Source organism: Pleurodeles waltl, chromosome 3_1 (assembly GCF_031143425.1).
Source record: "Pleurodeles waltl isolate 20211129_DDA chromosome 3_1, aPleWal1.hap1.20221129, whole genome shotgun sequence".
NCBI lineage: Eukaryota > Metazoa > Chordata > Amphibia > Caudata > Salamandridae > Pleurodeles > Pleurodeles waltl.
Window position 1 is genome coordinate 712,060,560 of NC_090440.1, and position 26,985 is coordinate 712,087,544.

At 43.9% G+C, this 26,985-nt stretch overlaps 1 protein-coding gene across 1 annotated transcript in view; it reads left to right on the forward strand.

Moving 5' to 3' along the window:
- Positions 1 to 26,985, forward strand: part of ELOA (elongin A) — a 121,970-nt gene that overhangs the window by 39,711 nt on the left and 55,274 nt on the right. Inside the window, exons 4-6 of the mRNA XM_069223451.1 lie at positions 602 to 1,811; positions 10,622 to 10,736; positions 10,965 to 11,123. Of these exons, the coding sequence (XP_069079552.1) occupies positions 602 to 1,811; positions 10,622 to 10,736; positions 10,965 to 11,123 (1,484 nt within the window). The remainder of the gene's footprint in view (positions 1 to 601; positions 1,812 to 10,621; positions 10,737 to 10,964; positions 11,124 to 26,985) is intronic.

The following is a 26,985-nucleotide window of genomic DNA, read 5'->3' on the forward strand; positions in this document are numbered from 1 at the left end:
AGCTGCAGACTGAAGTTATGAGGAGCATCTGAGAAAAATGCTGAACATCAGCACCCAAAATTAATCTAGTGTGACAGTCTGGTTCTGCCTTAATGGAACGCGCAGAATGATGAGATGTTACATGCCCTGCATTTTATATTGGCACAGTTTCTGTTTTGTATGATATCTACCTATGTTTGATTCCAAGAAGCATTTTTTTGCTTTAAGTTAATGCACAGGCATATTTAATAGGGTCTCAGTTGCTTTCTTAGGTTAGCTGCCCTATGTAACTAGCACATCTGCTTTTTGGAAAGTGTAAAAAACATTTTTTTAAACTTTTCTCCTTCCTCCTCTTAGTTCCTCCCATGATCTTGTTAGAGTCCTGCTTAGGTTCCTCATGTTACTTCTCCCCCACACTCCTCCAAAATGTTTGTTTTTTCTGTGGTTTGGCTCTTGACTTTTGATCAGTTCCACCCCAGGCACCAAGACCTCCTATTTTCAGCTATAGGTAGATTTCTACTCTTAAACGTTCTCCCCCACCTCCCCTTCCACCAGAACCTTTCTCATCCACATTACAAATTAAAAGGGATATTTATCAGTCCTTGTTTCCTTCTCTCTGCAGAAATAATGTCCATTCTGTGGAGCAAGAACTTGACCGAAGTAGTTCTCAAAAGCGTCCACGAGATTCTTCTCCGCAGGATTGTGAAGATGAACTGGAAAGTCAGTACAGAGCCACAGCCCAGCTCCCTCGCAGCAAGCCTATGGAGCAGGACAACCTTGGCAAGAAGAACAGGAAAGATACAGAGCGTGCTCACAGAATGCAGGAGGACAGGTGGCAGTCGCCACCACCTGCCCAGTACTCTGACAGGGAAGATTCAGACAATGAACAAAGTCATGTTGAGGAAGCTCCTGACAGCCCACCACTTATTTACATAGACCAGCGTGAGTCTGAACTGAACCGCTCTCACCGCAAAACTAACAAGAGCTGTTCCTCCTGGAATCCTCTGTCTGGTGAGCCAGATACGGGTTATCAGGAGCCTGTAGACATGCTAGCAATGCGCCACAACAAGGAACACAGACCTTCACACCGCGAGAAGCATCGAGCAGAGGACAGCCAGAGCCATGAGAGATTATCCAAGCCCTCTGTGAAAGAGCCGCACAGGGAGCAGTGTTCAGCAGGTAGCAGCAGAGATAAGCTTGAGAACTGGCAGGGTGGGGATCTTGATGCTAAGAGGGTTCGAGGACAAGAGCACATAACGCCACCCAGCATCTCAAAAAAAGAACGGTCTTTTCTACACTCCGACGATAGGCGCGAGCATCCTGTTGCACCCGGCACATTTAAAAAGGAGCGGTCACAGGTGCATTCTGACGACAGTTCTGAGCTTGTCCGGAAACAGAAGCACCATGATGTGGAGAAAAGTAAAATTGACCGTACTTATCTTGAAACAGATAGTCTGAGTACAGATCATGAGAAGCCCCGAGCTGAGCGGGAGAAGAAGAGTAAGAGCCATCCCACAGACACTAGCCCTCACGAAAAAAAATCTGTTAAATTTTCTTCTGTTGTAGACCATGACAAAGACGATACGTTTGAGCAGCCAACTATGTCCTTTGAATCGTACCTGAGTTATGATCTTCCCAAAAAGAAGAAGAAACCTGTGAAACAACCTGTGCCACAGCCACCCCCTCCCCCTGCCCCAGCAAAGGGGAGCAGCAGCAGCAGCAGCAACAAACAGAACGGGACGAAGGAGAGCAACAAGTCTTCACAGTCTACCAAAAAGAGTTCTCACATGAAGCGTGAAAGGACTCCTTCACCTCCTCCCAAACCCAAAAAGGTAAAAGCTTCTGGGTTGATGGCTCTTCAGGTTCCCAGATTAAAATGTCTTCTTTTCCCCCATTCTGTAATCCCCCGGGGTAGGTTGCTGTGCCGCAGGAAGTCCTTAAATGGTGTTACTTTTCTCAATGGACATGGAAGGCTAAAGCTGCCTCCTGGTGTTAGTTGATTATTCCTGGGAAGCTCAACGTTTCTGCCTGTAGGCTGCTGAGTGGCTTTGATCTTTCCAGCAAAATAAGCATGTTAACCTGCAGCGTGACTGTATGTTTAATGCATAAATTAGGTGCTCCAGTGTTTAATACCCCTTGTCTAGCACCCAAAGGAAACTTGAAATGCAGTTGGTCACTGCCGGTTACAGATGGTCACTTTAAGCCACATAAAACAGTTTACCTTCTGTGAGCCAGCTTAATTTGTTTCTGAGGAAAAGTAGTAAACAATGATGTTCGTACAATCCAAATACACTTAGAAATAAGTGAAACAGTTTCAGGAGCCAAAAGTGCCTTTGAAAGACAGAGAAAAGACTGCCTGGCTAGACTGAGGTCAAAGAATGTTTGGAAAGAGCACTATAGATATTTCAAATGTGTAGTAGTTATTTATTTTTTATTTGATTAATATTATTTTTGGTATTGTGTTGTGCAAAAAAGGCTGTTCATAGAGTTGTAGCTGTTTACAATTTGCAGATACAGACACATAAATTGTAATACAGAGCTAGAATAAACTGTTAGAATAAGGCACACCACTTCTATATGGATATAGTATTCTAATATATTATTGCACAAGAGTGAGAGCTACTTCCCAATTCTCCGAGGAGGTCTCTTGTAATAGGAACTGTTGATGGAAAGGCGATGTCTTGAGCTCCAAGGTTATATGGCCTGCCGCACCTTTGTGCTTTTAAACTTTACTATTGAGAACATAGCATTGAGTTAGGAATCTCCTAGCATGATTGCAAGTCCTTGTTAGAACAGTTGGGATCATCTAGATTTGTGTTGAAACAAGTATATTAAGTGTTTGCAAAAGGCACTGTTTTTGTTTTAAAATTTTGGTTTTGTTGCAGGCATAGCCCTGATGCCCTGAGTTAATTGCTATCCTTGCTGATCTAAGCGGAAACATGGTTTGCACTGAAACCATGACCCTTACAAGTAGAATCAATTCATGTAATTTCAGCAAGTAATCTGCAGTCGTAACCGGCTTGCTTGTAGTGCTCCTGCTTACTTGCAGGCTGAGAGGTACATGGGGGAGGGGACAGGATGCATATCTTGTACCGCTGAGCTTACTGTTATTGTGGTAGTCAAGAGTCAGTTTCTGGGTGATTGGCTATGCCCTGTACCAGATCCATGCATGCTGCCCGGTTCCAGACCTTTTTGCTGGATCCTGTTGAATTCCTTCCTTCATGAAGCACTTTGCAATTTCTTCTCTCTGTTCCTCGCCCTGAGTAAAAATGTGGATGCAAGCGAGTTATGTTCAGTCTGGGTGACCAAGAAATGCTCAGATGCAGCCATTTGGTGACCCTGCCAGCTCCAGCACCCCTGTGAATGATCAATCCAAACTGCCTGCGAAATAATACAAGACTTCACCACTGAAACTGAATATTCCATCCGACATATATTTGGGCACTGACCAGTACTTAATTTGTACAGATGTTTCAGTGCTGGCCATTGGCACTTATTTTTAAACACTTGCACATGTTTATAAGAGTACAACACATGGTGGCAATCATGGTGACTGTTTTGAGCTTTTTAAGCGTGTTTAGTAATTCAGTCTATTGATAAATGATAAAACTCAGAATTCCAAGTCATCCCTACATCTTGGGGTGGCCTGTAGTATGTTCAGACTGTCACACTTTTAAGTGTGATGGTTAGTAGGTTATGCTGGCAGCAGTAACGATCTGTCGATGGTGCTGGCAGCTGTGGAATACCTTGGTCCCTGTCACTTATATTTTTACAACAGCACTAGCATTGAATGTCGCTCTGTACAAAATCGAACAATTATGCAGTCCTTTTTTTTCCAGTGGAATTTGTCACATTTTCCCCAATTTTAATGTCTAAAATGCTACACTTGGCAGCCACCATCCTTCTCAATCCTTGCTGTTTTGACATATTTCAAGTGGAGAAGAGGTACATTTTACTATAGTGTTACTTTGTATGAATCACTCATGCTAATGTATCTTAAGAAAGTGACAGTGTTTCCTCTTTTGCTCCTGCCTAGTGATCAAAGCGGCAGCATTCTGTACTATCAAGTCTTGCATTTATATGGAGATATGAGTTGAAAGCAGTTAATCTGTGTTGTTGTTTGTGTGTAAACTGGGATCTGGTCAGTGACTGGCCAATTTTGTGGTGATTAATCTTGTTGAGACCAGGAACAGAGGAGGAGCGGCACGGCTTCCTGATTTGTGTTCCCCTGCGCCAATCCCCCCACCAGAGTTGGGTTTTAAAAAGAAAGAGAGGTTGATGCGTTCTGACAGGGGTTGCAGTGACCCCCAATTCAGCCATTTGGTTATAGAAAGAAAAGCATAAAGTATTTCTTTTATTTGTATTTATTAGGCATTTAACATGCCGACTTGTGCTTTTTTACATTGCAAATCCTCATGCTTTGTCCTGTAGAATAACACAGGTAGGTGTTTGCCTGCAAAGTAGTATCTCTCTGTGACGGCTAAGTCATGTACAGCGGCATACCCAATAGTAACTGTATTCCTGTACAGGAACCTGCCCCTAATAGACTTCTGATGATCCTCTACTGTAGCTTATTGCCTTTCTAGGTGATATATGACACCATGTAGACTTGGGGCCTGATTTAGAGTTTGGCACTCTGGTTACTCCATTGCAAACGTAATGGATATTTTGTCCGCCTTATTTCAAATGCATTATATCCTACAGCACTTGAAATAAGATGGACAGGATGTCTGGTACGTTTAGAGTTAACAGTCCGGCAGACTATAAAATCAGGCCTACCCTCCTCACTAGCATGCCCCACGTAGGCTTAGAACAGTGCAGAGCAGGTCCACTTGCAGGTTTAGTCTGATAGAGCGTTCCACATCACATGCCTTGTTCTGTAGGGTGTCCACCCACATGGTTTGTCTTATACTGAATTATATGCTTGGCGTCTAGTAACTCATGCTCCATACAATGTTACATCTTTGCAACATGCTTTACAGGTGTTTAGAAATGCATGCACCTATATGCTTCATGTCCGCTGTATGGTTTTCCTTGATTTTTAAACACTTCTATACCCAGTGAGCCTCCCCTGCTGTGCTTCACGTTGTCTTTTTCCCACTTGGCTGATCACTCACAACCTCCGTCTTGCTTAAATCCTCAGTCTGCACTCTGTCCACTGGATTTGTTTTCATAATTTACAGCCTGCTTTGGTTTTTGTACTTTGCATTTCTCTTGGCATGGTTTCCATTTTTCTGCACTAAAACCAGTGGTTTCCAATTAGTCTGCCACAGCACCTCGGTGCGCCGTCAAAACTAGCCATGGGTGTCCTGAAAAGATGAGGCACGAAGCACACATTATCTAAGTATCTCCCCTACAAGGGTATCGTACTACTGAACCATGTATTCTCTTTGTGTGAGAGAGCATTTATATTCACAACTCTTGAGTTTTATGGCTAGTTGACTCTTTTTCTTTGATGTCCAAAGCAACGTTTTAATTGCTTTCCTCTTTAGGAAATCTAATCAAATTGTTTGAACTGCAAAATAATAATACTGAAAAGAGGAAGGAAAGCCTCTAGGTGGCGCTTCTGCTCCAAAATAACATACAGCATTTAATCTGTTGACAATATCACACGGGGAAAGGATAGAGTGTGTGCATGTAAACATGACTGGGTTAACTAGCCAAACGAAACGAAACCATTAGGGCAAATGAGGCCTGGCAAGCAAAGCTCTGCATCAGAGAAACCAGCATTGATACAGACAGATCTGTGTTTATTGACGTCTGACTTTTATGAATGAAGAGTTTTCAGCCTCAGCCTTTTGCTCAAGACATTCAATAATGAATATAATGTTATAATAAAATATTATGATAAAACATCTAGCTTTAAAAAAAAAAAAAAAATAATCTGCACTGTATTCTGAGCTGCACTGTCCAGCACCCGCCTACCGGAAGATTCGGGATCTGCATCATGGTTAAACTGAGCTGTGGGGAGTTTCGGGCTGTACCAGCAGATGAGGGTTGGAGGTGCATTGGCAGAGCTGCACTTGAATGACACCAGAGGCCATGGCCCCAGTTTGCAATATCATTCTATACATGTTAAAGTTTGTAAATATGAAATCAAGGTTTTTTTTCATCTAGGCTGGTGTGAATTATTGCCAGACCGGATATAAAAACAGAAACTGATTAATCTCTTTGCAGAGCTAAACTTTTAAGCTACATGCTGCAAGTGTTCTCTTCAAGGACAAAGGTATGAATGGTCTCTAATTGTAAAACACTTAGCTAAGGGAGTAGCCAGACAATTAAAATACCCCCCACTTTAAACGTACCTTAGAAGAAAGTTGTGCTGCATCTTTAGTCTGGCTGGAATTAGAAAATGTTTAGTTTTATATTTGCTGCAGATGAGTATTGCAGGTTGAAAGGAAGTGCTCATAGAATAGTGAGTTTGTGAATCCTTCTGTTCCTGGGTTACAGATGTACTGGGTTTTTAAGATTCTGTTATGAATTACCCCACTAAATGGCAGATGGCACCCCTGAAATAGACCATATGATGTCTTCTGCCATACTGACTTGAAGCAAAGAAGAGCACACTATCTCAGCACTAGTTACCTAGGATTCAAGGGCTATGTTCACTTTAAAATCAAAGCTTCATTACTATCTTATCTAATCGTGTGATTTCTACAGGACTTGGTATACCACAAACATGTTTTAACTCCTGCTGAATAGCAGTGCCTGCTGCAGAGTTGTATCCTGCTAGTAACATATTCTCAGGAAAGCATACTATTAAAGTAGCTCAGAGGTTTAGATTGATGTAGAGATCTTAGAAAAATGTGCAGATCCCTCAAAAGGTCACTCACCATTCTGCCGTTCTAAAACTGGCAAAATTAGTAAATTTACACATGGTAATACCAATAGGACTGAGCACCTGAAAAAATGTAACACACCCTCTTGCCTCTAATTACCAGCAGCAACAAAAAGTGTCTTCTCCAGCAGCATGCTAGAGGCAACTTTTTAAAACAAAAAATAGTTTTATGAAATTCCATATACAAACCTCAGTGCTGAAGAGTATTGTTTCTGGTTTAACCAATTAAAGTTGTTTATTAAGCAACTGTTATTTTTATTGTTACATCCGTGGTTATAATACCTTTATTGGCTTCATCCCAGTTGTTTCCTAGGTGAAAAATGAAAGTACTCCCAAGGCCGAGGCTTACACCCCCCCCGCCTGTCAAAAAAAGTAACATAATGGGGAGTCACAGCCAATAGGTCAAGGGAGCCGCAGATCGAAAAAGTTTGGCAACCACTGTACTAAAACAGTTGTCCCAAACTTTAACTGCACATGCAGAGGTTATCCCAATTTTAAACCATCCCAGTAACTTTTTTACGTTGTTATTCCTTTCATGTGCTTTCTTTATAAAGGTCAGGAGTATTGATGATGTTCACCCTTATTTTCTGTTATTCTGACTGACATTTACTCTTCTTAACGCTTTGCTGACTTATAATGCGCATTTGCATTTCTTACTAGGAAGTCTCGATTTTTCTTCACCTATATTATATAGCCATTCTTTGATTTGCAGACTTCACTTTCCTGGCCTCACTAACGTGTGAAGTTGTACTGGTGCTCAACTGTGTTTCGAATTGGTCACAGCACTATCGTGGCTTCTCATTTAAGCTTTGTTTGATTTCCTTTACAAAGTGATATAGCTACTGCAATTTGTCTCCAAAACTGCAAGAAGGCACCAATATTCAACGTTTCATTAAGGCATGACTTTTAATACAATATGTCCAACATTTCTTTCAAACTCACTTCGCAGTTCCAGAAACCTCCCATTTAGTTTCATTGTTCCCTTTGTATACTGATACCTTTCAGTTATTTAGGGCAGGCTTCTATTTTGTCTTCCTTTAAAATATCAAATTGGCCAACCGTCCTTGAACCTCCAGATCCTTCCTAATTGTACACATCTACCATGCCATATGCCCCCTGTTTGCTCTTGCACTGATGTTATTCCACAGCACAAATATGAACAAAGTAGACACCTGCTTAGCCATATGTAGACGGTGTGCTCCTGTATACATTTCTCATCCCACATTACAATTATCCATGTGTGTTTAATTTGTTTCTCAACACCTAGAATTATTAACTACACTTCACAATAAATCATCATTTATTTGAATTACAAATACTCTTCAGTACATACAAACCAGTTATGCATCAATGTTTAACATTTTAGCAACAGAAACTCACTATATACATACAGTTATATTAAAACATTAATTTCACGGTATGTACATTTACTTACACGCTCGTTCAATCATACATTTTGTTCCATACAAATTAAAATAACAATTAAAATTCACATTTGTAGCTTCTAACATTTATGTAAAAACAATAACTTGTACAATCAAAATAATAAACAGGCATGTTTAAGGTGGGACCTATTGGCTTTGCCAATGCTTATTCTTCTTTGTGCTTCCCTTTCTTTCTTTGCCTCAATTTCTCTTTGCCCTTTCCCAAGCTATGATGATAGATAGAGCTAGGAAGAAGTCTGAATAGGGGATACCGGTTACATATCCTTGTTTTCCTTATGGAGACGTCTGAATAGGTGGTACCAGGTACATATTTTTGTTTCCCTTTCACTCAGAGGGATTCTGAGAGCAAGGACAGATTTTTTCCTTTAGGAAGAACACCACCAGATTGCTAAAGGCTCAGCACTCTTGTGCACTGGCAATAGCCTTCTAGTGTATCCTAGGCTCCCTTTTGTTTGCCCAGGGTTATTGGCCACTTAAGCCACAGAGCATGAATGCAAGGCATTAAATCACCAGGGATTAAAAAAAACATTTGGGTTGTGTTTGTGTCTGGCCTGAACTCCTACACTGATACCCCATTTCAGTCCAAATGGCTGATATCCAAAATCAACGCCAGGTGGTAGCAGCTGCCTTCAGAGTCCTAAGGGATATTGTAGAGCTACAAGACTGATACATATATCATCCCTGAACAGAAAAATAGTCCAAGCAAACATTGCCACATGACAAAGCACTCATCGTCTCCTCTTGCCTTTATTCTACAGTCATGCCTGTTCATCTGAGTGGTCCAAGTACATTTCACAGTTTTATGCATCACCCAGGGTCATGTTAATTGTTTTCTCATGTGCATCACTTGTGGTAGAGTTTACTGTTCTATCTAGGGTGGCAGTTCTTAACCTGGGGACTAAGACCCCTACCACTTCTCTTAACCTGGGTCTGTTATGTCCACTCCACAATAGTTTAGAAAATGCGATCATATTAGCCGACTAAAAGTATATACATTGAAAAGTAAAAGTATTAATTGGAGACAAAACACTAAGTTAGTTACCTTAACTTGATTCTTGGAAGCAGTGTGAAAGCACAGAAAACAGAACTTAGACTGCATAATTTGTGGCTGCAATTCATCACTGTTACACTCTGACAAAAAGCATGTACTAGGAGCAAAAATGCTACAGTCTAGCATATTGTGTTGTCTTTTAGAAATAAATGTTTTCTTTAAAAGCTCCAACCTTGCATTAAACTCAAGATATTTGCATAGTTTTCTTTTGTAAATTAAATAAAGTATTTCAGAATTTGTATATTTATATTATGTAAGCTTGTTTCTGCATTTTTGTGCATTGCTTTTATGTTCAAATCATAGGAATTGCATAGGCCATATGTCCACAGTTTTCTGTACGGGTCCACAGATCTATGGCCTCTTCCTACTGCTGGTGAAAAGCTCAGGCCAAGCATGTAGCTCCATCTGGGTTGTCAGCCATTGTTGTGTTTGTTACTGCATATAGTTATTTTTGACACATCTCTCAAGTTACAATATTTAACTACATCTTGTGCATCACGTTGTATAGTTTGTTACTCTTCCAGGTGCATCCAAAAGAACTAAGCTGTTATTGGATGTGGTGCATATCTCTATGTGGAAGGTGTTATCTTGTTTGCTGCTTTGAGGTTAAGCCTCTTTATTGTATCTAATGCAACACACAGGGTTGGCCCTTGCTTTGTCCGGTACATTCTTAGGTCCGTTACTGCTTCTGGAATATCCCCATTGGACATCATCTGGTACATTATTCGGGATCTATTTTGTGCAGTGTTTTGTGCACTTTTTTATGGAGTTTGTTGCGGCTCCTTATGAATTGAGTTTTCTTTTTTTTCTTTAATTGTCCTGTGCATCAATTCTGATTATCGATTGTGTGCTTGGTGTTAAGGTTTAATCTGTTATGTACCATGTGTGTGGCTTCTGCTGATACTGTGCTTGGTATATTTCTGTGAGCCAGATCCATTACTTATTCTGTCTTTCTTTGGAATTCATTGCTGCATTTCACATTTAGAATTTAAGTCCATTACTGCGCTGAGTGATGCAGCAGATGAGTGTTACTTCATCAGCAGCATCACTCAGGCTCAAGTCTGTTACAAAGCTTGGTGCATTGCTCTTGGTTAATTCAGTTATTGTGCCCACTGCATTGCTCATGTTCTTGTTTGTTAGGATGCCCAATTCATTCTTTGGAGTTAAGATCCTTATTGCTGCTCATGCATCACTCAAATCTCTTACTGTCTGGGGCATTGCTTGTGTTGATTAGTAAGGCTGATGACTTAAGGGTGGAAATCATTACTGTGTACTTGATGTCAATTTTTATTTCTTCTTTTTTTGCAGATCAAGATTGATGCTGTGCCAGTGTTACCCGATATTCCCTTGCCCCCTATACAGCCAAATTATCGCCCGTTACCTACTCTGGAGACAGTGCCCTTCTCACCACAAAAGAAGAAAAGTAAGTTGTGTACATACTATTATAAGGGAATGAGAAAGGAGAAGAGACATTTTTGGGACCTTTATGTCTCTTTCCTTTCTTTTTTTTTCTTTTTTTTTCCCCTCTCTAGCAACATCCTCACCCCGTGGTAAGGGTTGCTGTGCACAATTCATGAGGCCTTGTTGCCATGTTGTTGATTGGAGTTTGTAACAGCTATAATGGTGTGACATTTCTCTCTTCCTTTCCTAGTCGTAGCCCCATCAGTATTGGATGAGGATGAGGCTGGCTTTACTGGGCGCCGATTCAATTCCAAGATGCAAGTCTATTCTGGCTCAAAGACTACCTACCTGCCCAAGATGATGTCGCTGTATGAGCAGTGTATCCGTGTGCTTGCAAATAACATAGACTGTGAGTATGAAAGCTTGTTCTCCTACGACTAGCTCAACTGCTTGTATGTAAATCATGTGGAAGCATGACCATCGTAAGCCAGTACCCTTCCTCCCACCTCCTCCACCCCCCCGTGCCTTGCAACAATTAATACTCAGTTCATTATACCTGTATGGAAACATGCTCGATGTACTGTATGTGGAATGCTCTTATCAGTCAGATTTGGGTCTTGTGCTGTTCGCATGATTGTGTGAGCATGGTATAAGGACTTTGTCTCTGCATCTGGCATTAGGATTAAAGCTTCAACTCGTGTGAGATGTGGAGCTGTAGTCAGAATCATTTTTAATGTTGCACAATTGTAGGCAATTTTTAGGTAAACCCTACCAGGCAGCACAAGCTGTCTGGCAGTGAAAACCTACTGTGAACTTACAATAGGTTTACAGTTTGATGGCATTATTGCAGCTGTCATTTGCTGACTTCCTATTCAATGGCTTGCCTTCATCTTTTGTGTGTGTCCCTCCCCTAGAGCAAAGTATGTTTATGAACCTTTTGATTGGCTAACTTGTATTCTTCACAGCTCACATTTTTAGTGGTATATATTTTTTTCTTTTTCATTCAGCACTCCGTGAAATTATGTGTTGTCTAGGTTTCTTCTCATGTTCTTCACCATCTGTAATGTGGTGTTGCTCCCCAGTCCATCCAGCTTGTCTCTAAAAAAAACAGCAGAAGGCATGTTTTGCTGGGGTATGGCTGAACAGCAGACTTTAATAAGAGTTGTTTTTGTTTTATTGCCTACATTTCACATTTTGAACAAAAACACAAGCTCTGGCACATAAAGGCTTATTTGTTGTCTCTGGGGGAAGGGCCACCTGCTGCACGTCTGCCACTGGTGCCTGAGGCATAAGGTGGACTTGGCATGACCCTTCTGGAGGCCCAAAAATCTGTTCCGTTGGCTATTACAGAAGACCAAATTACTGAATCCTGTGGAAAATAAATTAGGCCTTAGCAAGCATTTACCTTTAAATCTGAGACTTATGTAAGTTGAAAGTATTTGAGAAATAAACCATGCCATTTATAAAGATTGGCAATTTTAATTCGATGTAGAATACTGATGTACAGTACAGAACTACCATAAAATGTTTGCATTTCCTTCAGTATTTGGAAATGTATTTTTTCTTTTACTTTTTGTAGATAATACTTTAGACAAACATTGGCACAGCCAACAGCTCAGCCCTCCCATTATAAAGGTGAACTCTATTGGCTTTGCCAATGCTTGTCTTTAGATGACAGACTACTATTGAAACAACACAGGCAATGGATTACATTGCATTATGCAGAGATGGAGCCCCTGCCTTTGAAAGCACACAAAGACCCTTTTAAGCATAGCGCACATAAATTGCTGGAAAGCAGAATTGGGCTTTTATCAAAGCGGCCCATGATCAGACTTGACCTGTTCACTTTTGCGCTTTCGGGATCTGCATAGGAATTGTACTTTTGGAGGTCAACTAGGGCCTACTGCTTAATATATCTGCATCGGGTCCATGACTGGAAGGTTGACTTGTGTGGTGTACAGTCATGTGTCTGAACTACAATTATTTGTTATCCTGCTTTGTGGATTGTTATCCCAACCTCACGGTTATCCAGTGTGTGGGTGGAGACCCAGGCCTGCCTTTAATTTGCGAGATGTACCTTAACCAAGCTAAGACCGCATTGTGACAACTGGACTACTCTCCCTGTCATTGATTTCACACATGCAGCAGGGTGATGGTATTATACTGTATTTGGTAGTGATTTCATAATCTGGCCAGGCCTTTTCATATATTGTCTGTTGGATCCAGCGGCCCACTCACCCAAAGTTCAGCTGCTCACAGTAAATTCAAAATCCTGGTGCCAAGATTCTGTGCACTAAAACATGTGTGTGAATGTTAGTAAAATGGTGTGCAGTACATTATGTACATAGGTGTATGAGTGAAACCGAGTGACCCATGTCTCTGGGCTCCCTTTTTGAATCCCTTGACCTGCTTGTGTGCACAAGATTGCATTCCAAGACTGTGGAAGTGCATTGCAGACATTACTGAGACAGGAGGGAGGGAAACTGAAGTGGGTAAACAGGAGATATTTATGCTTCCCAATAACATTTCCAATATGGCCTTTCTAAAGCACTAGACTGCTGACTAGTCTTCCTGGAACTGCCATTTGGTGAATGGCAGGGGTAAAGAGGAGGGCTGCAGTTTCTGTTGTCAGGGTGTGAACGTTCCTTAAAAGGGTGCATTCCTTTGTCTCACGTCCTGATCACTGTTGGATGCGGGTGTTAATAGTCAAGGTGAGACTGCTCACATCTGTGTGTGTCTTTCTAGAGGTTTGGGTGCTCCAGTCTGGAGACACCCATCCTGTAAGGAGCTTTACTCAAGCCAGAAGCTGGATATGGAAGACAGCCTGTGAGGGACATATGGCAAGGGAAAAGACCTATACTGGTTATGTGAAGGCACACTGGGAATCCACATACCCAGCCTTCTAACTTTGAGTAAAAGCCATAGCAGTGTTGATACCAGTTCCATATTCACTTCAAATGAAGGGATGTACTCCACAGAGTATACAGAGGGCCACTGCACAACCAGTGGCTGACCTTTGTCTTACGGCCAGTTTCTCAAAGGTAAGGGACCATCACGTGAAGTACAATCTGAAGAAAGAATTGCTGACTGGTCCTGAGTCCCAATGACCCCTGCCTGAATGAGGGAGGAGAAATATGACAACCTTTCAGGAGGCGCAGTCTGTCGGAAGGAGATGTTCCAGTTGGCCCTGCTGCACGAGTCTGTCCAACAGAGACTAGCAGCCTGAGCAATTGATGTGGTCAAGTGCACCGATTTGAGTCAGTCTGTCAGGAGCTGCAGCACTGCTGATATGTGCCTGGTAGTTTACATATTACTAGCCCAATCATTGTTGCCATGGTACTGAATCATATGGGCCTGATTGACTGGCCCAAATGGAGAAGGTATAGGTATCCATCTGCCTGTGGTGCCTGATGTATGCCAGTAAACATGAACTGTGGCCCTACCTTACGGCCTTAAGGAACTAAAGACTGCTGTTTAAAGTTGCACAACCAAGGAGAGGCCACTGCGAGTGGAGAACACAGCACTTCCCCAAGTGTCCCCATGGATAAACCCTACACTGAAGATCCAAGGCTGTTGACTTGTGGCAGTATGTGTCTAAGATAGTGCTTGGCAGCCGTGATGCTGAAGACTCCGTGCCTGTTCATGGTACTGCTTCTTTTGGGGGGGGGCTCTCCCACAAACAGTCAACCTAGCACTGCACGTAGTTCAGTGTTAGCTCACTCAACCACAAAAGATAGTTTACAGGAATAAATCTCTGTTAAAAACCCACCCCAATGCAACACAAGCACTCACGAGATGAGGACCTATACCTAAGGTAGTACTTGGCTGCCTCTTATAGCCGCTACTGTTTTGGAATAGATTTCAGCAGGGGCTGTTTCTCTCTTAGGGCTGAGAGGCTGGGCCCCTCCGAAATTCCTACACATTCATCTAAAAAAAATATTAAATAGATCGATTTGTTTAGAGATACATTCTTATCTTTAAACAAATCAATGCATGTAAGTCAGGGATGTCTGTCCCAGGCTGGTTGCCCCGCCACGCTTTGAAGCACGAGACGGATGCCATGCAGTAAATCCACTTTCTACACTGTGACGCATGACGTGAGGTTGGCTGCTCTAAAGTCCTTCATTCCATTGTGGTCTATGGCATTATCCCCTATTGACCAGTGACACTTTTAGTGTTATGATTTTGGGCGTCTGAGTTGCCATCCCTGTGTGAGGGCAGCCATCTGTCATTAACAGGCATAGATCCCACCCTTTCCCCATTCGTCACTCAGTAGGAGTGGTTGCAAGCACGTGTGATTAAGTGCCTTGTCTTCGGTAACGGTAAGTGTTATAATGCTAATCTTGTGTTATTTTGATTGAACGGAGACCTCTTGTCATGCTAACCTCCCCCATGTGACACCCAAGGCCCTGACTGCAAATCTCTGGCGCCTTTAGAAGTGTAGTTGCTGTATTTGTGCCTCCTTTAATTGTTCCAGACGATGAGTACAGTTCTTGCTCCCTTGCCAATGGATCCAAATATCTGAGTCAAGCGCAAGGGGAGAAATACTGCTTACAGTAAAGGCAGTTATCTGCTATATGGTGTTAAAACTGGCCCTGTCTTCATTCCATTAACGTTAATGCCACAAACATGGATTGATATGCAAACAATAAATGTTAAAGCAATTTAGTTCCTCTCTTATTTCACATGTTTTATTTAATGTTGCATTCCCCAAGAGAGTTGGCTGTTTCATCATGCTGTGTTTCTGTGCATTGTATTACTCTTGCGTAGTGATTACTTTGACTCGTGACAGGTATTTATGAGGGGCTTTGAGAGCGCTGGTGCGGAGGCTGAAGGCAAAACAAAGTGCCTGACAGTGGGTTGGTGTCTCTGCAGAGCACACATAACAATGGTCCTGTATTACAGTTGCAAATGAAATTCAGTGTAAATGTGTGTGAAGAGGTGCATAGAGGTCAAAATATTTAGAAGGCAAAAGCAAAATGAAATAAAGTGCTAAATGTGAATGAGTGCATTGTATGTTTGGGGTGGTAAAATGAGGTAGATGCGAGGTAGTGCATTCCGGGGAGAGGGAAAAGAGGGTGCTTAAGAGGAAAGACAGTAGTTCGAAAATGTGCAGATGGATGACATGTTAAGAGAAAAAGCTCATACATATGTAACGTAAAGCAGACATTACTGAAGGCCATACTCCTTTTAATAGGCCTCAATAACATTTAATTCACAATCTCACAATTGAAACATTTCCAATGTTAATTATTTATAACTAATCATTGCTGTTCCTCATTTATCTTAAACAGCTAATAACCATTGACACAGCAAATAGTACTGAAAGACTTTAGGTGTATGTCAGATGTGGTACTATGTTTCTGGATGCAGTAACATCCCAGAGAGAAACCAAAATACAGACCAGGTGGCACACTATGGGAATCACAGAAATTTATTTTCCCTTTTAGAGAACCCCCACTTTTTTCATCCCACTTAAGCATATGTCTGCACATATTTTTGTGTGATTGATTGCAGCTGTGGGTGCTTCCTGATGCTTGGTTAGAGTATTTTCTTCCAAAGTTAATGCTGCATGCAGTGCAAGACACTGGGATAACATACACTTTAATGGGCCTGAAGTTGTCACACGATACAATTTGCACATTGATAACTGTTGAACGTATTAATGCAGGAAGATATGGGGCAGTTTTTAATGTGTTTAGTATTTCAAGACTATACTTTACCACTGCTTTATAAACCTTGCTTTCTCACTAAATTAATTTGCTTTGAAATGCACCATTTGACAATCTATTTTTTTTTCCTTCTTGAGAGGAGAACCCACCTTGGACCCCATGTTTGTCCATTAAGCTTGCTTGCTTCACTCACTACATAAGTCATACCAAACTGTTATACCCCACCACTTTCAAATGTCAACAGCCGCCACTGGATGTCAGGTCAGTGTTCCAGAGCGCCTTTGAACACTGCACATAGGTGTTATCTATACTATTGGTGTTGTCTATACTATTGGTGTTGTCTGTAATAACCGCAGTAGCTAGCTCTTTCTACAAGCCCACTGAATTGCAGAGAATCTCCTGGTTATGCTGACTCAGGGGGCTGGAAGGTTGAACAGTTGAGGCTTTCTCTTTTTTTTGGTGGTATGGGCATAAATTAGTTTGCCTAATATATATAAATTAATATATATAGCACTTTCATGTATTTTACATGAAGTGCTTATCTTTTGTGAAAGAAATGAGATTATTCATGTTCAAAGTAAATGCTTAGGGAGCGTGTCCAAGATGGCGATCGCGTCAGATGCTTAAATGTGAGCTCCGGCCTGCCACATATAGTTACCCATTAACTTCCCACTGCGCAAAGTCAGCACAGGAAGGGAGGCGAAACGCTGGGGTCAACGAGAGGGGTGATCTGAGTCGGCGGGCTGACTCGGAAGTCCTTGATTGTGTCACCCTTTTTGATCATAGCGAGAATGTTGCGGCCTACTCCCAGAGTAGGAGCCATGGGAGCAGAGTTTACAACTCCCCAAGGACAATCACAGAAGGGAACGGCCTGCACACAAGCACACTAACATCTATTTAGGGCACGAAGCATAAACTGCAGAGTGGAAAGATATGTTTGCTGGGTACGGCTGCCGCAAGCAGAAATACTCGGAAGGCGAGAGACCTGCAGTGGCATGCTGGGCGACCAGGCCTGGTGCACGGGGCTCTGCATACACAGCATGTTCCTGGCAATCCCCCTAGACAGTAGAAGCTGATTTTACCTACTTACAAGGAACTCATATTTGGCCCCTACGGACCACAAACCTACTCACTCTCAAGGAAACTAGGGACCATAGAGTCGCACGAGATCACCAGGTGAGAGTTAAGCGCTTAGTTATTGCGGAAGAGGCTCCAGTTAAAGACTTGTGCACTGGGAGCTGAGGGTACTGCACCACAGTAAAGGAGCATTATGACACTTCCTTGTAGCGGTGGGGATGGTTGATGAGATTCCACTGGCAGAGTATATTCCAGAACATGCTGCAGATTACATGACGCTTGCACAAGCACATTGGCCCTAACACAAAAAGGCTTCCCCTACTGAATATCTCACCACTGCATTACTAACAATGTATATAGTTACTCTTGATTCAAGGTCTTTTTGCTCTTAGCTGCCTGGCGTGCGGGAGCCTCAACAGACTGAAAGGTGTGTGAGCCTGCTATTCTGCATGCGACTTTAATTGTGATACTGTACCTCAGCCGCTTCTTATCATTTCGGCCAACACTATAATTCCAGGCCCATGACTGCTCATGATGTCCAAGCCAAAGATCGAAACAAGCGCCAAAAGCGCTAATGCAAGCTCTCCTACAGACTCGGCACAACCAATAGTAGAGTTCTTCCCACAGGAACCCTCAGCGAAACTTACAGAGCTCTTGGCAGCCGTCACTAGCCTTAAGTCCACGATTGAGCCAAAATTAGACTCTTATTATTGATGTTGGGATTCTAAGAGAGGAACATAAGAAGTTCAAGGATAGGGTACAAGAAACAGCAAAGGGGTTTGCCTCACTGCCACCCACTGTTGTGGAGCAATAGCAGCAAATTGAGGAAAAAGAAGTGGCACAACTGAGAACAAGAGCAGATGATTCCGAAGGCCGATCTTGGCGGAACAATGTCAGAGTGATTGGCATACCTGAGGGGGCAGAAGACCCAATTATGGACTTTTTTGTGGAGAAGTGACTGATAGAGGTGGTCTTGAGTGGGAAGACCTCCAAGTTATTTTCAGTGGAGAGGGTGCACAGAGTCCCAGGTCGCCCACCAGTGCCGGGAGTGGCACCACGACCTGTGGTGGCGAGACTTTCCAGTTTTAGAAAGAAGTTATAAAAAATTGCAGTTAGCTCGGCAAAGGGTCCATGGCAGATTGATAACAATGATGTCACCATTAATCCAGACTACACTATGGAGGTACGTAGACCAAGGGACGCCTTCCCGTGAAGTGAAACAACCCCTTCCTGCCCTGGGTGTCAAATATGTGTTGTTTTTCCTTGGAAACTGCGGATTATAGCTGGCAACAAGACTCTATTCTTCACAGGTCCTAAGGATATGGTGGCATGGTTGAAAACAAGAAAAGAAAATCAACAACTCCCACCAACTTTGGACAACGGAAGATGAAAGACCCAACGGCACTGCCATCATACTAATAAGGCTATAATAAGCACCTGCACCCAACTAAAGCAGAAGCAGCACTGGGAAGAGCAGAAGCGCTATCTGCAGTGAAGCAGTCGTCTTTATCCAATCAGGAAAGTGCTGCCTCCGCTAATGATATTGGTACCCAGATGGACACTTCATGCCCAGTCATGCTACCTGCAGAACTGAGAGATGGTCCACAGGTCACAGGCCAACAGCAATAACATAAAAACTAACATCAACATTTTGTGTCCCGTATTCCTGACATTTATGTTACTTAAGCAGGGTTTGGGGTCCAGAAGGCAAGGTGTGAAGAGGGCCCCAAGACACATCTCCCCCTATTCCTCCCCTGAATTACCCCACCTGGACTGAACCCTATACGTGGAAAAGATACAGCGCACTAAGACGTGGACTACAGGTAGTAAGCGGGATGCCCTTGGACAGAAACCTCACTGGGGATCCCAAATATAGTCAAAACTCCTTCGAGAATTATCCAGCTTGACAGCTAAGCGCTCCATAGCAAGTCCACGCCAGAGTCTGGCATACCAAGCGTCAATGGGGCGGATCCTTTTTCTTCCAGTATGATGCAAGGATCCTCTTAGCTGCCCCCAATGCTAGCCAAAGGATAAAACGATCACCCTGTGTTTGTTGCAGCTCAGTAGCGCGCAGACCCAATAAAACATGGGATGGTGAAGTAGGAATAGGGTATCCCAGAATCTCTTTCAGATGTGACAGAATTTCCTTCCAAAAGGGCTTAATAACGGGACAGTCCCACCATATATGCCTAAAATCTCCCAACATCTCACAACCACGCCAACATCTATCCGATGTCTGAGGAAAGAGTTTCTTAAGCTTCTCCGGGTAAAGATACCAGTTATAAAGAAGTTTATAATGAGATGCCCTAGTCCCCATGGAATGGTTATACAGGGAGTGCAGAATTATTAGGCAAGTTGTATTTTTGAGGATTAATTTTATTATTGAACAACAACCATGTTCTCAATGAACCCAAAAAACTCATTAATATCAAAGCTGAATATTTTTGGAAGTAGTTTTTAGTTTGTTTTTAGTTTTAGCTATGTTAGGGGGATATCTGTGTGTGCAGGTGACTATTACTGTGCATAATTATTAGGCAACTTAACAAAAAAAAAATATATACCCATTTCAATTATTTATTATTACCAGTGAAACCAATATGACATCTCAACATTCACAAATATGCATTTCTGACATTCAAAAACAAAAACAAATCAGTGACCAATATAGCCACCTTTCTTTGCAAGGACACTCAAAAGCCTGCCATCCATGGATTCTGTCAGTGTTTTGATCTGTTCACCATCAACATTGCGTGCAGCAGCAACCACAGCCTCCCAGACACTGTTCAGAGAGGTGTACTGTTTTCCCTCCTTGTAAATCTCACATTTGATGATGGACCACAGGTTCTCAATGGGGTTCAGATCAGGTGAACAAGGAGGCCATGTCATTAGATTTCCTTCTTTTATACCCTTTCTTGCCAGCCACGCTGTGGAGTACTTGGACGCGTGTGATGGAGCATTGTCCTGCATGAAAATCATGTTTTTCTTGAAGGATGCAGACTTCTTCCTGTACCACTGCTTGAAGAAGGTGTCTTCCAGGAACTGGCAGTAGGACTGGGAGTTGAGCTTGACTCCATCCTCAACCCGAAAAGGCCCCACAAGCTCATCTTTGATGATACCAGCCCAAACCAGTACTCCACCTTGCTGGCGTCTGAGTCGGACTGGAGCTCTCTGCCCTTTACCAATCCAGCCACGGGCCCATCCATCTGGCCCATCAAGACTCACTCTCATTTCATCAGTCCATAAAACCTTAGAAAAATCAGTCTTGAGATATTTCTTGGCCCAGTCTTGACGTTTCAGCTTGTGTGTCTTGTTCAGTGGTGGTCGTCTTTCAGCCTTTCTTACCTTGGCCATGTCTCTGAGTATTGCACACCTTGTGCTTTTGGGCACTCCAGTGATGTTGCAGCTCTGAAATATGGCCAAACTGGTGGCAAGTGGCATCGTGGCAGCTGCACGCTTGACTTTTCTCAGTTCATGGGCAGTTATTTTGCGCCTTGTTTTTTCCACACGCTTCTTGCGACCCTGTTGACTATTTTGAATGAAACGCTTGATTGTTCGATGATCACGCTTCAGAAGCTTTGCAATTTTAAGAGTGCTGCATCCCTCTGCAACATATCTCACTATTTTTGACTTTTCTGAGCCTGTCAAGTCCTTCTTTTGACCCATTTTGCCAAAGGAAAGGAAGTTGCCTAATAATTATGCACACCTGATATAGGGTGTTGATGTCATTAGACCACACCCCTTATCATTACAGAGATGCACATCACCTAATATGCTTAATTGGTAGTAGGCTTTCGAGCCTATACAGCTTGGAGTAAGACCACATGCATAAAGAGGATGATGTGGTCAAAATACTCATTTGCCTAATAATTCTGCACTCCCTGTATTTGACTATATCCAGAAATAATCGTGCCCAGAGTCCCTCCTCAACTGGGCCCTCAAACGTCCGTTCCCAAAACACCAAATGACAAGAAGTATACTGTTGTTGTGCTGATAACAATAATTTGTATAGTGTGGAAATGCTGCCCAGCTTCAATCCCCCCTGTTGAACAAATCTCTCAATAGGAAGAAACTTCCTGGTGGCCGCCGCTCTCATATGTGGTTGAGTACCCAATGGAGTAAGTGATTATAGTGGAAGTGCTCGGAGCTGGGAAGATGGAAATCCCTACAACAGTTTTCGAAGGTTCGCACCTGATCCCCATGGAAGAGATCAGCAATCCTAAGGCATCCCCCCTCCGTCCATCCATCAAAGAGTCCCGTTGTGGCTCCAGGAGGGTGGTCTGCGTTATAATGAATTGGGGTATGTGGTGAGGGGAAGGTCGTGAGGTGGAGGGCACTTGTCACCTTGTCCCCACACCTTAAGGGTAGTAGCTGTGGTGGTGCTAAGATATGCATTTTTCGGGCGATCATCCCTAGGTTTCCACAACACATCCCTCAATGTCCGCCCCATCACCGCCATATCCATATGCAGCCACAGTTTATCTGACTCTCGAAGAGACCACTCTGAGATAACCCGGAGCTGAGACGCTCTGTAGTATAGTAAAAAATCCGGGAGAGCAAGCCCTCCCTTATCCCTGGGGCGTGTTAGCAATTTGTTAGAGAACCGCCATCTTAATAGTATTAATGGTGCTTAGCCGAGAGTGCCACAGGATGGACTATCTTTTAAATCAGTATGCAGTGTCTTAAGGGGGGTGGAAAATTTGCCTTAAAGAGGTCTGGCCCCTAGGAGTGAGCCGAACTCCCAGGTACAAGATGTCTTTTTTTAGCCAGAGCAAATGGAGAAGTGGAGGCTACCACACTCATTTCTGCAGCCAGAACCGTTAGATTAAGGATATAGGATTTCCCTTTTATTCACTTTAAAGCCTGCTGCCTGCTCAAAGAGACTCAGCTCCTCCAATACCACCCAAAAAGTCTGGCGAGGATTAGTGATAAAAAGTAGAATATCATCGCCAAACAGAGAAATCTTGTGTTGATCAGAGCCAAATTGAATGCCCTGAACACTCTGATCTGAGCCGCTAGAGGTTCCACGCTTAGCGCAAAAAGCAACAGAGAAAGCGGGCAACCCTGCCTGGTCCCCCTGGACAAGTCATAAAATTTGGAGATCAATCCATTAACACAAATCCGTGACCGGGGGCCCTAGTAGTTGCTCATCACCATAGCGATGACCTGGTCCCCCAAACCCAAAGAGTTGCCACTAAAAAGGTCCATTCCACCCAGTCGAAAGTCTTCTCCGCATATAGCGCCAATAATATAGCTGGGACCTGCTTCTTCTCCACTTTATCCATCAGATGGATAACCCTTATAACATTATCATGGGCTTGCCGACCCTTGATAAAACCAGACTGATCCGGATGAACAAAATCCGAAATGGTATTTCCAGTTACCATGCCAATATTTTGGTATACAACTTGGCGTCAAGATTGAGTAGGGCAGTGGGCCGATAGGATGCACATACCTGGGGGTCCTTCCGTTCTTTAGGAATAAGTGAGATCAGCGCTTCCCCCATAGTAGGGGAGAGTGTGTGCTCAGATCGTATGAAATTAAATAGCGCAGTTAAGTGTGGGACAAGCTCAGCCCCAAAAGTTCTATAGAAGTGCGCAGTGAAGTCATCGGGCCCCGTGCATTATGCAGAGGGAGGGAGTCAATGGCCTCCCTTACTTCGTCTAGAGTGAATGGGGCCTCTAAGAGTTCATTAGTTTCCGGCGTGACCTGCAGGAGCTGGACATGTCTTAAACAACTCTCCTGGGCAGCCACACTCTGGTTGTCTGAGGTATACAGTACAAGCGGGTATAGAAGCTTTCTCCTCTTCAGACTGATATTCCCCTGTGTCGTCCCGCATTTGCGCAATATAACCCTGGGATAGCTTAACCCGTAGTTGCCTAGCTAAGAGTGAACCAATTTTGTTCCCCCATCATAGTGAGACCTCTGGAGCCGTAGTAGGGCCATCTCTGCCCTATTCATATAAATAGACTGTAGTTTACCCTTAATGGAGGTTACCTTCCTCTGGCTCTGCCATGTGGAAGAAAGCTTATGTACCCCCTCAGCTTCCCGCAGTGCCTCCTCCAATCCCACTCGCTCTTCAGCCTTTAGCTGATACAATGATGTCGCTAAGGAGATACAAGTGCCCCAAATGACAGCTTTGAATGCATTCCAAATAACAGGAAGAGGGGGATCCCCGGGTAATTATTCTGAAAGAACTCCTTAATAGCTCTCCGCAGCTCATCTCTAGTCATAGTGTGTCTAGTTAGGACATGTGGGAAATACCAGCGCCCCCTCTTAGCGTGTGACGGAGTCCACTCCAAACTCACCTCCACCGGTGCATGGTCGGAGATGACTATCGGGTGCGTAGTGGCCGCCTGAAGAAGCTGTCGCAGAGGTAAACTCATGAAAATATAATCAATCCGAGAATAGGACCTATGAGAATGGGAGAAAAAGGTATAATCCTTTTGCAGTAGGGTGGTAGGCGCGCCAAGCGTCAAAAAGCCCCATCCTACGAAATGCTGTTTTAACGGATTTGGTAAAGCTGCTAGCAGGCCCTCTCTGAGGGTGTGTCGTATCCTGATTGGCATCCCAACTCAGATTGAAATATCCCATGAGCACTATCTCACCCTCTGCAAAGCCCCCAATACATTCAAAAAGTGCAAATGAAATGACGATTGGCCACTATTAGGTGCATAGAGGGTAGCTATCGTACAGACCCGTGCACCCAACGTTCCCTTGAACAACAAATACCTGCCCCCTTTATCGTCTCACGCTCTGGAGTATGCGCTGTTTAACCTTAAAGGAAATCAATTTCACCAGAACTTCCCGGGTTCTCTTATTTCCAATGGTGGGATGAATCCGCACCCTGTGCACCCTTTCGATCTGCTCCTCGGGATGGTCAGCGCCCAAAAGTTGAGAGAAGAGGCCCACCACAAACGCTTCCAAGTCTGGGCCCTCGCTGTCCTCCTCCAGCCCCCGCATTCTAATGTTGTCTTGTCGAGACCGATTTTCCAAATCCTCGCATTTAAAAAACGATTGCTGGAGTTGCGATTTAAGTTGCGAAACCTCCTGCTCCAACAGGTTTACTTGTTGTGTTATCTCTTGGACCTGGGTTTCAAGGTCTAACGTGCGGGTCCCCACCAACTCCACGTCTACCTGGAGAGAGGTCAGGCGGCTAGTAACATCAGATTGAAGAGCCTCCAGTGCTGACTTTAAATCCGCCATAAGCCCCTCTCGCAATTCCGCCTTAAAGGTGCAGAGGGAGGCCAAAAGGTCATCCTTGATAAGTGCCATGTTGCCGGGTCTCTGTGACACAGGAGTCTCCCTTTTGGCCGGCGTGAAAAAATCAGAGACCTCAGTAGATTGTGGTTTCTTCCGAGGCATAAGCTCCTAGTAGCTCTCACTCCCCATAATGCTCCTCGTGCCTATGATAAACGCCGCTCCTTTTGTTAGTTCCCAGTTAAAACTTGCTAGGACATAGCTCTCACAGCTTAAAAAAAAAAAAAAAGAGCCGGTGGACATGCAGAATAAAAAAAGCAGCTCCCAGAGTCAAGACCAGTGGATCAATCCTCCTACACGTGCTCATGGCTGGCCTGCTTCAGGAAAGTTCCATGGAGATGGACACCAGGCGCCATCTTGGGGTCAGACATCTAGGACAGGCAGGCCCCAGTACTAAAAAAAAATTAGCCCCAACAATCAAGTTGCAGGGGGCCTACCGCCTCCCTTCCTGGGGGTCCATTTGGGGGGGTGGGGTGGGTGCACAGCCTGCCCAACCAAGGCCCTTCTTGCAGCTCCCGGCTGAAACGCCGCGCTGGGCCTCCCAGTCTGCTCCCCAGAACAAGCGAAAGTGAAAAAAATGAAAAAGCGGCTGTGCATCACCACTTGCGCAGCCGCTCGTTAAAAATAAGGGGGCTCCACGCCTCTGGCCGCGTCTCCACCGTCCTCGGCTGCTCAGCCCACCCGGGGGGGGGGGGGGGGGGGGGGGGCTCAGCCGAGGCGTGATCCAGGCCACCCACGGGAGTGTGGGTGGCAACCAGCCTCGGGAACCCTGCGGCGAGCCCGCTCGATTCCTCAGGCTCTCCGCATCCTCGGGAGGCCCGTTTGACCCGCAGCTCCCCCCAGACACAGCTAAAAGGGTCCGAAGGTGTGGGCGGTCGCGGAACCTCCGGGCTTCATGACCTGTTGGTCATGTTGGCTGGCCCCTCCTCCTTGTTGTTTTTTTTTTACAATGTTTGGTTTTATTGTTTGCTTGCAATGTTAATCAGCGCACCCGCACTTGCACACTACCTTCCACACACTTCAGATGAGACCGGAGATACTTTGTGTAGGAGTTATATGGCACCCAGGGATTATACTCTCATGACATGGAATGTAAGGGGAGGTGAGCTACTACACTAAACAACACAGGATATAGACTTATTTACAAAGACACCATATCTAATTTGCATGCCTTCAGAAGACCCATATGACGGCGGAGGAACTCACTGGATAAAGCAAGCACTGAAGAGGCACAGTGATTGGCACCACTCTCTCAGCTTACGCCAGAAGGTTATTATTGTGGGTAGCCCCTTGTGTACCGTTTGTTATTTATAACAAGTTAGTAAACCCAGAGGGCCAATATTTGGTGGCAGAGGGGAGATGTGATGGGGTGCCACTGTTTTTAATACTGATATATGCCCCAAATGCAGGCCTGCCATTGTTTTTTTAATTCCATATCGCCTGCCCTTCTCCTCTTTCCCTGTTTTTGGTGTGGAGACTTTAGCTGTATCCCCAATTTAATGTTGGATAGATCCACACCTCCCATCGCAGGAGCAGTATCCCATGCCCATACCCAACACCTGCAACAATGGGCACTTAACACTCAGGTCACTGAGATATGGCGCACATTGCATCCTTTAGAACAAGAGTATTCTCACTTCTCCTCTGTGCTTGCACTCCATACAAGAACAGATCTCATATTTGGGTATGGGTCGTTAGTATCTAACTGTAAAAGAGCGGAATATCTTGCCAGGACTTTATCGGACCACTGTCCATTACTGGTGACCTTTCAATGGGGCAGACCTTTCCCTTTGATCCCGACATGGCACATACAACCATTAGCACTTACAGACTTGGCTTTTTCCGCACAAGTGGGACCTTTTAGCCAAAAGACGCATTGCTATGTCTTGGAAAGTGTCACAGGCACCCTCAGTCACCTTATTGCAGAAGGATATAGTCTGTTGGGCCACAGCAGAGCTATCAATCCGGGTGGACACCAGAGCACGGGATGAGAGATGTAACCTTATGGCACAATGGTCTGTGTATCTGACGAACCTTACTGAAATACAGGCCCCCAGAGAATAAATCCATTCCAACATTTGTCACTAACTAACACACTCTGAGTTAGTTAACTAATGTTCGCTTGATTTCAGTGTCTCTTCTCATTCTGTAAATGTTGGATGGCAGCAGATGCCGGGGAGTGCGCAGCAGATGGGACACAATTTGTTCTGGTTATGCAGATACTAGTATTTGTTTATTTAATAGATAATGGTATCTGAGTCAGTG